General features: G+C 43.0%; 1 protein-coding gene across 2 annotated transcripts in view; it reads left to right on the plus strand.

The window, feature by feature from the left end:
• Positions 1-4514: 4514 nt before the first annotated feature.
• Positions 4515-15349, plus strand: part of LOC140480383 (lysophosphatidylcholine acyltransferase 1-like) — a 169773-nt gene continuing 158938 nt past the window's right edge. For both annotated transcript variants that reach the window (XM_072575169.1, XM_072575170.1), the window contains exon 1: positions 4515-4776. In XM_072575169.1, the coding sequence (XP_072431270.1) occupies positions 4630-4776 (147 nt within the window). In that variant the 5' untranslated portion in view covers positions 4515-4629. The remainder of the gene's footprint in view (positions 4777-15349) is intronic.

The raw sequence follows: 15349 nt of genomic DNA on the forward strand, positions 1-15349 counted from the left end.
CTTTTCAGGTGTAACCCTTCTTCAGGGCTGGGGTAGGGGTAAAGGGAGCAGCAGATAAATGCGGGGATGCGGAGGAGGGCTTTGGGTGGGGAGATGGGCAGAGTGGTGAGGTAGTGATAGGTGAACAAAGGTAGAGGGTACGGCCTGGTTGGTGGACAGGAAGAACGAAATGGGTTGGTAACTGGAAGGAAGAGTCGGTCAGAGAAATGGAAGGGAGGGGGAAGTAGCTGGTAGGGCATCAGGGGATGGGAAGGAAGGTTATTTGAAATCGGAGAACTCAATGTTGAATCCTCCGGGTTGTTGACTGCCCAGGCGGAAGATGACTTGTTGGTCCTCCAATTTGTGGTCTGATCCGCTGTGGCAATGGAGGAGGCTGAGAATGGTCATGTCGGAGAGGGAATGGGAAGGGGAATTGAAATGGATGGTGACTGGGAGATCAGGTCAGCCCTTGCAAGCCCAGTTGAAAGGTTCAGCGAAACATGCCCTCAGTTTATGTTTGGTCAGGGCTCGTGGTTACCACCACTGCCTCACAGCACCAGGGACCCAGGTTCGATTCCAGCCTCGGGCGATTGTCTGTATGGAGTTTGCACATTCTCCCTGAGTCTGCGTGGGTTTCCTCCCACAGTCCAAAGATGTGCAGGCTAGGTAAATTGGCCATGCTAAATTGCTCAGAGTGTTCAGGGATGTGTAGGGTAGGTGCATTAGTTAGGGGAATGGATCTGACTTTTCGGAGGGTCGGTGTAGACCTGTTGGGCCAAATGGCCTGTTTCCACACTGTAGGGTTTCCATGAAATTCTATGAAATATGGAGAGAACCACATCAGGAGCACTGAATACAGTAAACTAGGTTGGAGGAGAGGCAGGTGAACCTCTGTCTCACGTGGAAGGACTGTTTGGGGCCCTGGATGGAGGTGAAGGAGTGGTGTGGCAGCAGGTGTTGCATCTTTTATAGTTGCAGGAGAAAGTATCGAGAGTTTGGCGGGTTTGGTGGAGAGAGTGACGTGAACAATGTATAGGCAAAGGGAACAGTCCTTGCGGAATGCAGAGAGGGGTGGGGAGGGAAAGATGTTCTTGGTGATGGGTCTAGTTGCAGTTGGTGCAAGTGTTTAAGAATGATGCGTTGGATGTGGACAAAGGAGACCCTTTATTGTGTTTGGTGGGGGGTCATTTAGAGCAGTGGAGTCGGGAATGGAGGCGGTGTGATGGAGGGCTGCCTGGATGACAGAGGGGGGGAAAGCATGGTGTTCAAAATAGGTGGACATCTGGGATGCTTAGGAATGGAATGTCTCCTTGTCCGAGCCTCCATCCCATTCTGTTTCCCCACCAATCTCTGCATCCAACACATCATCCTTAAACACTTCTGCCAATTCCAACTCGACCCCACCACCAAGAATATCTTCCCCTCCATGCCACTCTCTGCCTTCCGTAAGGACCGTTTCTTTCGCCATTCCTTGGTTCATGCAACTCTCCCCATCAATCCCCTGTTCAACCCCTGGTATGTTCCCTTGTAACCGAAAAAGATGCAAAACCTGCTGGCACACCACCCCTCTCACCTCCATCCAGGGCCCCAAACAGTCCTTCCCAGTGAGAGAGAGTTCACCTGACTGTCCTCCAACCTAGTTTACTGTATCCGGTGCTCCTGGATGTGGCATGAGACCAAACGTAAACTAAGGGCACATTTTGATGAGCATCTCAGCCGGGCTCGCAAGGGCTAATCTGACCTCCCAGTCACTGCCCATTTCAATTCCCCTTCCCATTCCCTCTCCGACGTGACCATTCTCAGCCTACTCCATTGCCACAGAGAATCAGACTGCACATTGGAGGTACAACACCTCATATTCCACCTGGGCAGCCTACAGTTCAGAGGACTCAACATTTACTTCTCAATTTCAAATACCCTCCCTTCCCTTTCCAGCCCCTCCTCCTTTCTTCTACTCCTCTGACCAACCCTTCTTTCCAGCTACCAACCCATTTTATTCCTCCCATTGATCAACCAGGCTGTATACCCACTACCTGTGTTCACCTATCACTACCTCACTACTCTGCCTCTTTCCCCACCCAAAGCCCTAGCCACACTCCTGCCTTTATCTGCAGCTACCCTTACCCCACCCCAAGTCCTGAAGAAGAGTTACACCCAAGTCATTGACTTCTCCGCAGCAAGTGATTAGAAAGGCAAATGAAATGTTGACATTTAATGGAAGGGGAGTGGAATATAAAAATAAATAATTTTGTACAATATTTAGTGAGACCACAGCAGGACTGCTGTGGACAGTTTTGCTTTTATTTCATAAAAACAAGATATAATTGCATTAGAAGCAATTCAGAACGTTCTCACTATTCATTCCTATGGGATATTGTTGAATTGGTGAGTGCTCCTGTTGGAATGTAAAGCAGGGGCAGGGTTGGTGTGAGTAGGGGTAAATGTGAAGTGTGGCTGCCTTATATTCAGCACAGAATGGGCTGGCTATCTCACATAGGATTGAACACGTGGAGGAACATTGACAGCAGCAGGGCGAATTTCAAGTAAGTCCACAGTACCTTGTGCTGCTGATGCTTTCCAGGTGAGCTCAGCTGGACTTCTAAGTGAACCAATAAATTTGTAAAATAAACGAAAGAATATCTGTTTTAATGCACTGACTTCTCTGTTTGAGACTGCAATTTTTGAAAATTACTTAAATGTTTTGAAGTCAGTTCCTACTGTTGGTTGATGATGAAATATTATTTGCTTACATAATGCAAAGCTATTTTCCTGTTTGTTTTCAATGAAGCAAGAATCATTTAGAAGTAAACACATATAAGCTTAAAGGAAGGTCATTAAAGTATAATTTTCCTATGGCGTGATTTTTGCTCGGGCTTGCCCTCACCATTAAATTTAACCTGCTCTGTCTCTGTTCATTTCACAAATCAGACATAATCTTTCTCAATATTTACACCACTTTCAATATTCAGGGCAGCTGCAAGTTTTGAAGTTCTGCCCAGTAGACTAAAATCCAGCTCATTATTACGTATCAAAAAGGGCAATAATTCTGATACTGATGATTTGAATACATCATTGAACACATACTTCTTGTCTTAAAACCATCACACTCATCTTTTTTCATTCTGTTAATTTTGTGTTTCCACTGCCCATATAATCTCAGGCTTCCATTTATTAACAAGTCTGCTACATGGTGCTATATATAACAGTTTAGAAAAACCATTTGTAGATCAACTGCATTTCATTCATCAATCTTCCCTTTTAACAAATCCACACTGGCTTTAATTATTAACCTACATTTTTCCAAATGATAATTAACTTTTTCTCAAATTATTGCTTCTACTTTTTCCCACTATAAAAGTAGCTTGTAGATGACAGGTTTGTCCTCTCATTTATTTTTGAACATTTTCTCTAGCACTCCAACTGTGGTATGGTATCTAAAGAAAATTGGGAGATGGTAGCTGAAATCTCCACCCTACTTACTTCAGCAATTAAGTAGCATCCTATTCAGATGAGGTAACTTTTCTATTTTGTGGCCTTCTAACATTTTAAGTGCCTTCTCCTTAGTCTATTTGAACCCTATCTAACTTCTACCTTGCGTCAATTGGTGAAGACAGATGCATAAAACAGTCAAATCTTAATTTGGGGCTGTTGGGGAGGGCATATGCAGATAATGAAATTCAGCATTATCTCCAGTGTGCCAGCACAGCCTTTAGCTGTCTAAGTAACACGATGTTTGATGACAAAGAACTGAAAACAGTACCAAACTCATGGTCTGTGGGCAGCATTGTTACCTGGCCTCCTGTATGCATTGGAGACGTGGGCATGTTCAGCAGACACCTAATATCTCTGCTCCAATGTCAATGTCCTTCCTTGGGCCAATATCCAGCCAAGAGGCATTAGTTGTGATCAATCAGCTATGCTAGGCAGGGCTCATCCCTTGCACATAACTTTCAAAACAAGCTCTCCACGCCAAGTGTTGGCAGACAAATGGTTACCAGGAGGGCAGAAGAAAGATATCCTAAAAGCCTCCTTGAAAACGTGCAGGGCTATGCTCCAAGGGTATCTCTTGCCCGAAGCCACCAAACTGGAGTGGAAGCATCATCGGACAGGTACTCCATCTCGAGCATCTCCAACAGGCCCAGAGGGAAGCCAAGCGCAAAACAGGAGGACATGCGAAAACTTGAGCCAGCCCCTCACTTCACCAAATGTCACCTGGCCCAGCTCTCGGTGAGCAGTGAAACTACTCAGGGCGAGAGTGGAAGAAAACGCCTTAGGTCCTGAGAGACAGCCTGTGAAGGAGTAGCGTTTTTCCCAATGATATTCATTGTCTGTCTCTCTCTCTCTCTCTCTCTCTGGGCTCAGAACATGTATTTACACTTCATTTCATTCACGCATCTTTCAGGGGCCGTGCACGAGCTGGGAATTTAACGTGCGCTCCGCGAGCAACCCGAGAGCGCGCGCGCGCTTGGGTTGAGGTTGGGAGGAGGGGAATCGCCGCCTATTGGCGGGGCGGGGCGCCTGCGCGGATACAGGCAGGGAGACGGTTACTGCGACACGGCTGAGAGTGGCGTGTGGTCCTCGCTTCGTTCCGTCCCTCGAGCGGCCGGGCAGCTCCATCTTCCCATTCCCCCCCCCCACTCCCTGCTGAATATGAGGTTGAGGAGAGGACGCTGCACGGCGAAAGTAAGCGGTGCTTGTGGGAATGAGGAGGAGGTGGTGGAGGAGCGGGTTCGGCTGCCGCCGGTCAGGAATCCTTTTGTACATGACATCCGCTTGTCGGTGCTGCAGAAAGTGCAGGTGAGGTGAGGGGTAGGGATAGGGTTGGGGATAGGGTTGGGGGATGGGGGGAGGTGGAAGGGGTTTGGGGGGGAATGGGAGGGAGATGTGCTGGTGATGGAGGGGGTGTGAAGGGGAGCGCTGTCTCTTTCTCCATCCAGCCCTTGCTACAGAGCTGGCTGGCTCCGCTTTTTCCTCTCTCTCGACCACGGTGAGGGCCCTGGCAGTGACAGCGCCACGAATTGAGGGAGACCCCATACTCCCACAAGTGATGGGGGAAAACAAACCTCCCTTTTTTTTAATTTAACGTCCGACGTGAATTCAGCTTCACGGTTCGCTTCCACGTCGCGGGGAGTGTTGTCTTTTTGAGATCTTGCACTTGGATTGGGATTTGCAACTCTTGCTTTGTCGCTACGCGTTGAGACAATAGGAAAAATATTTCTAACCTTTTTTTTTGCCAAGTCTGCCCAAAGCTAAGGCAGGATTAATAGTGCCATTAACTGTAAATACCATGGACCTTTCAAAATCTGAGTAGAAAATTAAGATCAGCTGCAGTACATCCGTTACGTGTCTTCTAGTATGTGATTCTTAACTGCTCGTTTCCTTAAGAAGCTCTCAGTAGTGAATTCCGTCCCCCTAGGAAACTAATAACGCGCAATATTTAGCTTCCTGTTACTTGTAGCCCCAGATCAGTGACGCCATTTACGACTTGGCTCCACTAAGTTTGAAGGCGTAATACCTCGAGTATTTGTCAGTTAAGGTATGAGTGGGCTTCCAACCGATACTGCAGTCAAATGTACATGGTATACCTTTCACGATTTTTGTATTCATCGAGGTTAGATTGTAACCATCATTTGTTGTATTGGTTGTTGTATTTCGCTGCAGAATAAAATCCATAGGGTACCTGTGGATTAAATTTCCTTGCTTCATGTGTTCCTAAAAGCTGATGTGTGACTAGAGATCATCGTTAACACCCTTTACAAGAGGAGCGTTTGTTTGTGAGGCATGCTTATTTTAAGAGTAATAAGGGAAACATTATGAGCAATGATGTTCTCATGGGATATAATTTGATTGCAAATATGTTGCTGCTGGTTCAACTGTGTATGGCAGTTCTGTGGGCCTTGGGGAGTTGCAACTGGTGCTTCAGCACACCTGTAGGTGCTGCCTGTCTCACGGGTGCCTGTACAATCTTGTAAAGTGACATTGTAAAATTATTTTAAGTACTGCAGATATTGGGAGTCTGAAATTAAACCAAAGCTGTTGGCAATATCCAGGTCTGGCAGCATCTATGGAGAGAGTAACAGTTAATGATTCTTCAGAAAATTGTTTATCTACATATGTCTGAAATATTTTCAATTGCTGTGTACAATATGTACGACAATTGTCATTCTCTCTCTATAGATTTCAACTCTACCTATCTGTTTATTCATCTTTGTTTCAGCACCAGCTAAAATTTTTAACATATGTACCACCTAGCTACAAATTAAGTTCTGAAGAATCACTAGACTCATTGTTAACTCTGCTTTTTCACCACAGATGCTGCCAGACCTACTGCAATTCTCCAGCAGTTCTGTTTTTATTTCTGATTCCCAGCATCTGCAGTTCTTTATTTTATTTAATGTATAACAATCATTTGCTAACAATTGGACAAATGAAATTGTTTGAATCTCTATCTATAATTTTTCTTGAGCTCCCTTTTGTATGTGTGGGCAGGTAAGTAGCTCTGTTTTTGAAGGCATTGTTTTAATTAAGGCAGATGTTAAATGGGCCATTGAATACCCAGGTCTGCAACATAGTCATATAGCATGGAAACAGACTTTGCTTTAACCAGTCCTTGCTGATCATAAACTAGTCTCACCTGCCTGCACTTGCCGCATATCCCTCCAAACATTTCTTATTTGTCTACTTTTCTAAATAAGTTTTAATCATTGTAACTGTGCCCACATCCACCACTTCCTCAGGAAGTTCATTCCATACAGAAACTATGCTGTCTCAAAAAAAAGAAAAACAAATGCTTCCCAACCTCTTCTAAATCTTTCTCCTTGCTCCTTAAAAATATGTCCTGTAATCTTGAAATCCCCCATGCGAGGGAAAGATAACTCTCATTCCCCTTTATCTATACCCCTTATGATTTTATAAACCCCTGTAAAGTCACCCACAACCTCTGACACTCAAGTCCCAGCCTTTCCTTATAACTCAAGCCCTCCATTTCCAGCAACATTCTGGTTCTGAATCTATTCAGAACCCCCCTCCAATTTAATAATATCATTCTTATAACATGGTGACCAGACCTCTACACAGTACTTTAGAAGAGATCCCACTAATGACTTGTACAACCTCAACATAATGCCCTGACTCCTATACTCAAAGGACTGAGCAATGAAGGCAAGCATGTTCAGTGTCATCTTAACCACCCTATCTGTATATATCTTCAAAATATTATGTAGCTGAGCCCCTAGGTCTCTGTTCTACAACACTACCCAAGGCCTTACTTTTAATTATCTAAGTTCTGCCCTTATTTTATTAAAATGCAGTACCTTGCATTTATTCAAATTTAACTCTCTCTGCCTCTCTTCAGTCCATTGACCCAGTGGATCATGATCTCTATGTAATTTTAGATAACCTTCTTCACTGTCCACTATAGCAATTGAATACAATGTTAAGGGAAGAAAAACTGATACTTGTATTTTTGCTACATACTGTGAAACTTTTCCCCTATCCCAGTAGGATTTAAAATTTTATGGATATTATGAATTTATGAATGTAAAAGTATCTCCAGTACTGCAAATGTTGAGTCTGAAATAAAACTAAAATTGTTGGCAATATGCAGGTCTGACAGCATCAATGGAGAGAGTAACTGTTGATGATTCTTCATAAAATTTTGTGTATGAAATATTTTCATTTGCTCTGCACAACATGTGCATTAATTGTCATTTCTCTCCACTCTTTATACATAATGGGTGAATGGGCTATATTGAGGTATTCAAGTTTAGATTCACTGGTTCTGTTTCAAAAAAATTTTGTATGATGGATGCCATTTCATTAAGTAGAACTGCAGTATTGTGGAGTTGTTCACCTCATGAAGTAAGCCATGGGTGATGCTTTAAGTGTATTTATCTGTAGATTTCTATAATGTCACAGGGAAGAGAAAGAAATAGAGTAAAGTTTTTAAATTAAAGAACTGGCATAGGCTCTGGGCTGAATAGCCTCCAGAAATGTGCATTTTCAGAAAAAAAATTCTATGCTTCTAATTAACACAATGCTTTTCATAAAGTTACTGATAGACTGTATAGGTTAAAATCAACTCTGCGAAAGTGAGGACCATCCTCCCCTCCGATCTATTGCCATTACCCCCACTTCCATCCAACGATTGCACACTCAACTACCTTCCCCCACCCAGCCCCATCCCCTTCCCATTTATCTCTCCACCCCTGAGGATCCCAGGTCCCTGATGAAGGGCTTTTGCCTGAAATGTCAATTTTTCTTTTACTCTCTGTTCCTGAGATTCTGTCTGACCTGTGCTTTTCCAACACCCCACTCTCGACTGAATAGGTTAAAAGTGTACTTTTATGTTAGGAAAGTGTTTGCAGGAGAAAGCATTAAATATGATTAACTAAAGGGTGGGAAGAAGCTTGTATGCAATACAAATGTCACCATGGACCCATTGGAGTGGTAGGCCTATTTCTATGTTGCGCATAGTAATAATTACACCAAGGCTCCACTATTTTAGGGAAGATTAAAGACCTATGTATTGAAAGTATTACTGAGTTCTCTTGCTGTCCTGATGAGTATCTTTCCTTCAATGTGCATTCAGAAGCTGACGAATCAGTTGTTTATCTTTTGCTCTATACAAAATGGTTATCCTGTTTGCTTACATAATTTGAACTATTTAGTCCCATATTGAATAGCTGTGATGCACTTTAGACTATTTTGAGAGATACAACAGAAGATAAGTCAATGGGAGAAAATCATGGATGTAAGAGCTTTTGAGTGTTTCCAGTGTTGGAGCTAATTTCCTCGATTTCTTGGAGCAGTAATTGCTGTTTTATAAGCTGTTGGTTGGTTTTGGAACTTTAGAGAAAAATATCAAAAATGATACTTTAAGACTGAAGAAGAGAGAGAGAGAGCAGTAGACCACATGGGAGATTGTTCCTTGAACTGCTCTCGAGTTCAGAAAAAAAGCAGTGAACTTTCACAGCTGGCTGACTATGAAGTTGTCAGCATCTCTGGTCATCCCAGTTGATCCAAGAAAAATAAACAAAAATTTAAAATTTCACAGTCGAGCTTGGGGGGGGACCTCATTATGGGAACTGCTGTCAGCAGTTTTTAAAGTATGCTTAAAGCATAAATCTTAGATTTCGGCAAAAAATTGAGTTTTAAAAAAAATGTTTTATTGAGATCTGCCCCATGATTAAACATTTTTAAAATATAAGTCTTGGGTGCTAACTTGTTGTAGAGCAGGAAAACTGTTGTTTTTTGGGTCTGTAAATTTAAGGTGCATAGATGGCCTTTAATAGAATGCTATGCTTTTGTCAGATGTGAGAGAGTAGGGAGAATTTCAATGTTCTTCACTGATTATGTCTGCAGGAAGTGTTTGGTTGCGAATCCTGGCAGATCTCGTGGATCGGTTGGAGCAGCAGTTAGAGGCAATGAGGAATTTACTGGAGCCAAGAGAGTGATGGATGGCTGTTTCAGGAAGGAAATAAAAACGCAGAAATAGCTGGGTAGATAGGTAGAAGTAGGCAAGTAGTGCAGGAGTCTCCTATGGCTATCCCCATGTCAAACAACAATGCTGTTTTGGAAAATATAGGGAGTGATGGGATCTCAGGAGAATGTGGCACTGACAAACCAGGTTTCTGGTACCAAAACTGGCATTACTGTAACGATAGGTACATCCGGTTCCAAGTGATTGATTGGAAGAGGGGACTGTCTTGTCAGAGGCACAGGCATACGTTTCTGCAAGTGGTACATTGCATCCCGGGTGCGAGAGAAAAAGGTCTGAGGGTGCAGAATATTCTTAAGAGAAAGAAAGGTCATTGTACATGTGTGTTCTTTTCATCCTTCAACACTAAAAGCAGGGAAGTGGCTATACTCATTAAGAAGAATCTCCCATTCCATTGCTAGATCAAATTAAGGATGAATGTGGGCAGTTTGTGATTCTCAAAACTTTAATACATGGTGAGGGACACAGCATTCTGAATGTTTACTGTCCCCTGACGCACTCCCTTAAATTTCTGACTGATGCGCTTTCTAGGTTGATTGCCCTTGGAGTGCGCCATCCTATTGTAGGGGGAGGTTTTAATCACTTCATGGATTCCACAGCAGATAGGATGCCCAGGGGTTCCCAGGGCATCTTGACACAATCTAAACAACTGGTGGACTTGGGATTGGACGTATGGAGATGTCTTGACCCGGTGGGTAGGGATTTCACTTTTCTCCTCCAATCTGCACAAGTGTAACACAAGGGTTGATTTGTTTTGTGTTCCATCGGCTTTTTTGGATATGGTGCTGCCATGTAAAATTGGGAACATACCCGTTTCTGATTGTGCGGCAGTGTATTTGAAGGTTAAGACCCAGGTAGTGGGGTATGTTCGCCTTCGGAGACTGCCAATGCGTACACAAGGAGTATAATCATTTCTTAATCAGCTAGTTTGAAATGATAGAGGAGAGCAGCAATGTCTGCTCGAGACCCGGCTGAAGGCAGCTGTGATTGCATATTGGATCTTCCACCTGTGACTTAACAGCAGATGTCCCTTTTGAATGCTCCCTTGTCAGTACAAATGATAAGGAGGCGTTAAGACAGCTCCAAGTGGTAAAGCACTCAGCCCAGATGGCCTTCTGAGTGAGTTTGATCAGGTATTTACGAATATACTGGCCGGGCCTATGCTGGACATGTGCAATTATTTGTAGAGTCAGGACTGCCTCCCACTCTGAGAGAAGCTAATATTTCTCTCTTCCTCAAAAGAAGGAAGGCTCTGGAGGACTGCATTGTATAGGCCTATTTTGCTGCTAAACTCAGATTTTAAAATTTTGTCTCAGACACTCTGGTTGAGATTGGAGAAGGTGTTGCCCTCTATTGTCAAGGAGGACCATACAGGTTTTATTAAGGGCTGTAGGTCCTATAATAACAGGACTGAACATGGTCCAGGTGCGTCAGTATAGTTTGCTTCTGGGCTAGGTAGTTTCCCTTGATGTGCAGAAGGCGTTTGACTGACTGGAGTAACTATCTTTTTCATTTTCTGAAGTGGCTTGGTCTTGGGCTCTTCACCAGATGAGTGAAAGTGCTACATAGTGATCCTATGGAAATGGTTCTCACCAATGGCATAAGATCTAATTTCAGTTCAGTGGGATCAGACATTAAAGACCATGTTGAGGGCTTATAGTCAAGACGACCCAGATGATTATTGGGCGGCACGGTAGCACAGTGGTTAGCACTGCTGCCTCACAGCGCCAGAGACCCGGGTTCAATTCCCACTTCAGGCGACTGACTGTGTGGAGTTTGCACGTTCTCCCAGTGTCTGTGCGGGTTTCCTCCCACAGTCCAAAGATGTGCAGGTCAGGTGAATTGGCCATGCTAAATTTCCCGTAGTGTTAGGTAAGGGGTAAATGAAGGGGTATGGGTAGGTTGCGCTTCGGGGGGTCGGTGTGGACTTGTTGGGCCGAAGGCCTGTTTCCACACTGTAATCTAATCTAATTGGGATAAGGGAATTCCATTTGTACTTTCTGCAATCAGAAGCACCAAATAATTAGACCAAATTCAGTCCAATTGAATTAGTGTTTGGGCATGAAGTGAAAGGACTGCTAAAATTGATTAAGCAGAAATTGGTAAGTTAAATTCAGAAACCACATATTTGGACTATGTCAAATTTTAGGAAACAATTAAATAGAGCGGGGCAGTTGGCTAGCATTTAAGAATATCACAGCATACGATGAAGCAGGGAGAAACCAAAAATTCACAATTTTGCTATAAGGATAATGTTACTTCTAGTGCTAGGTGAACCTTTAAAAGCAAGGCTTAGCCCTGATGAAAGGCTTATGCCCGAAACATTGATTCTCCTGTTCCTTGGATGCTGCCTGACCTGCGCTTTTCCAGCAACACATTTTCAGCTCTGATCTCCAGCATCTGCAGTCCTCACTTTCTCCTAGAAGATTTATTGCAAAAGGGCTGGATTATAAAAGTAGTGTTGTTACAATTAAATAAGATGTTGGTGAGATCGCATTTGGAATATTGTCCAGTTTTCCTCTCATTACTTGAGGGTTGTGGTCACTGGAGGCAGTTCAGAGGAAGTTCAAAAGGTTAATTTCCAGGGATGAAAGGGCTGTTTTATGAGCGGTTGAATAGCTTGGGCTTGTACTTGCTGAGGTTCAGAAGAATGAGGGGTGGATAGGATTGGAATATATAAAATACTAAAGGGGATTGATAAGGTGAATGTTGAGCAGATGAGACCCTTGAACAAGAGGGCGTAGATACTGAGAGGCAGTTGGTTCAAAACTGAGATAAGGAGAAACTACTTCTGAGTGCAGTGGAGGCAGAATCAATCAAAACATTCAAGAAAGAAATAGATATTTTCTGAAAAGTGGGATAAAGGGCTTGGGAAGTGGGCAGAAAAGTGGAGTTGAGACCAGCATAAGATCGGTCATAGTCATGTTAAATGGCAGTGTGGGTTCAAAGGGCTGAATAGCCTACTCTTGCTCCAAGTTCCAGTGTACGTGCTGTTTTAAGTAATGAACCAGACCGATTGCAAAACAAATCTTTGATTCCATGTCCTGACAGGAATTAGACCCCTCTCTCAACTTGCCGTGGTTTGTTCACTTCTCTCCCTTGCATGGTTTGGTCCTGTTTAGGCTAATTTTCCCTTTGGCCAGTCTTTAACTTGACATTGGAATCAGTTTTGACCTTGCTGGTTTTAAACCATCAGAAGAAAAACATGTTTTATTTTGAGGTATTTATTACCTAAGGACTAATGTTAAAGACCTCAAACATTTTCTGTGATGATTCTATGATGAACTGAGGGAGCAGAGTCCCTTGTGTATGCTTAAGGCTGAGAAAGATAAAATCTTGATCAAGAGGGGAATCGAGGGTTGCAGCGAGAATGCAAGAGGGGATCCAATCAGCCATGGTCCTCCATAACTGAGCAGTGTCTAGGGGCTGTATGACCTACTTGTGGTGTCTTAGCTGTACTTATACGGCTAGTCTAGTTGTTTATTTTGGTCAATAGGATATCTCCAGAATGATGATGGATGAGGGTGAAGTATAACTCTTGAATATTATGGATAGTACTCAAACTCTACTGTTGAAGATGACAGGGCTTGTTACTTGTGTTGCTTCTTACTTATCAGGTCCGGACTGAATGTTGTCTAGGTCTTATTGAATATCGATTACTCCATTATGTGAGGAGTTCTAAATTGGATTGGGCACTCTCGGAATCATCATTGGACATCTTTACTTCTGACTTAGGAGAGAGCGAAAGCTATTGGTAAATCAAATGGTTTGGGCTAAGGCACTACCCTGAGAAACTCCGGCAGCAGTGCCCTAGGCTGTGATGATTGACTTCAAACAACTGCAATTCTTCTGTGCTTAGTGTGATCCAAAGTACATTCCATATGTCTTTGCAAATCTTCTCTCTCCACAGCTTCCCATTTGTGTAGTAGTCCCTCCTTTGACAAGCAAGTATCAACAATCCAACCATCATTTTCTTTAGCTGTCTGAAGGAACACAGGAATATCCTGTTGTGTCAGTGCAACTAATTATGCATATTCCCACACTACCACCATGATCCATCAAGTCAGTCTGGACATGGCATGCGCTCCCGACAGATTGGCTCCCTGAATTGTGCTTTCAGTCCATGTATGTCAGACCTGCATGCTTGGTACCAAAGCTAGTAAGGTCAATCCACCCCACTTGGCCACTTTCATTGTGCTGATCTAGGTGTTATGTTTTGTACTGGCAGGATGTTTTGCAAAGTGTGTTTGCGCAGGGCCTTGTGAACTGTTTTGAGTATTGGGTGTCTCAGAAGTCATTGAAGGTATGATTGTTGAGTATTTTACAGACAGAAGTAAATAGATACTTGGGGGATTGCAGGTTTTTGGGAGTGGATATGAATGGAGAATTTAAAACTCAATCAGATCAACTGTGATCTTATTTAGTAGGCTTGGACTGAATAACCTACTTGTGCTCCTAAGTTTTGTTTGTAATATACCAGGTGAGGCCTCACCAAGGCATTATACAATGTCAAATCCCCTTGTGCTGAAGGCTAACCTATGTCTTGCATTTCTAACTGTTTGCTACACCTCCATGCTAATTTTTTTGTGACTCATGAGCAAGGATGCAGGTCCCTTTGGACAATAGCAATTTGCAACCTGTCACTATTTAAGAAATGCTCTGCCTTCCTTTTTTATTTAACCAAAAGTGGATAACTTCACTCTTGTATTATATTCAGTTTGCATGTTGTGATCAATTCACTTATCTTGTCCAAGTCCTCTGGAAACCCCCTGTGTCTTTCTCTCAATTTGTATTCTCATCCAGTTTGATGTCATCAAATTTAGTTGCATTATAACCAGTCCTCCTTTTTGATATTTTCATAGCAAAACATGTTCTGATGTTATTACACCCCTCTGGAGCAGTTGGAACCCTGTTCTGCTAGCTCAGAGATTAGAACATCACCACTGCACCACAAGATCCATAATATTTCCATTCAATGGAGAGTGAACAGCTATAAGGTGAAAGTGAGGACTGCAAATGCTGGAGATTAGTGTGTGGTGCTGGAGAAGCACAGTAGGTCGGGCAGCATCCGAGGAGCAAGAAAATCAGTGTTTCAGGCAAAAGCCCTTCATCAGGAAGGTCTCCCTAATGAAGGGCTTTTGCCCGCAATGTCGAACTTTTTTTTCCCTGCTCCTTGGATGCTGCCTGACCTGCTGTGCTTTTCCAGCACCACACTCCACAGTGAACAGTTATAAACCTAGTACTGATCCTTGTATGCCTGCTGTGTAGAGAATATTTTTATTTCCACACTCCAATTTCTGTTTAACCAAGCCTAAATCTATTGTATATTTCCCTGAATCCCATGCTCTTTTTTTATTCATTAACCATAACGTGAAATATAATCAAAACATTCTGAAAATTTTGAAAACATCTCATCTAGTAGTACTCCTTTATCAAAGCTACAAGTCTTATCCTCAAAAAAGCTTCCCATTTTGTCAGCTGAATTCTCTTTTTCTGCTAAATTTTACAATTCTTTTTGAAATGTAACAATTATTATAAATTCTAATGTTTTGCCCATTACTGTCATAAAACTAACAGGTCTATAATACTCCATTCTTTTTTTCTTAAAGTGCTTGCACCTGCTACTTTCCACACTGTAGAAACCTTTTCCAGAATCTATAGAATTAGAGAGAACCAGCAGTGCATGGTGGCTCAGTGGTTAGCACTGTTGCCTTACAGCGCCAGGGACCCAGGTTCGATTTCACCCTCGGTTGACTGTGCAAATTCCACATAGACATTCTCCATGTGTCTGTGTGGATTTCCTCCCATGGTCAAAGATGTGGATTAGGTTAGGTGGATTGTCCATGCTAAATTGCCTAGAGTTGTGCAGGT

The sequence above is a fragment of the Chiloscyllium punctatum genome, chromosome 8, assembly GCF_047496795.1.
Source record: "Chiloscyllium punctatum isolate Juve2018m chromosome 8, sChiPun1.3, whole genome shotgun sequence".
Lineage (NCBI taxonomy): Eukaryota > Metazoa > Chordata > Chondrichthyes > Orectolobiformes > Hemiscylliidae > Chiloscyllium > Chiloscyllium punctatum.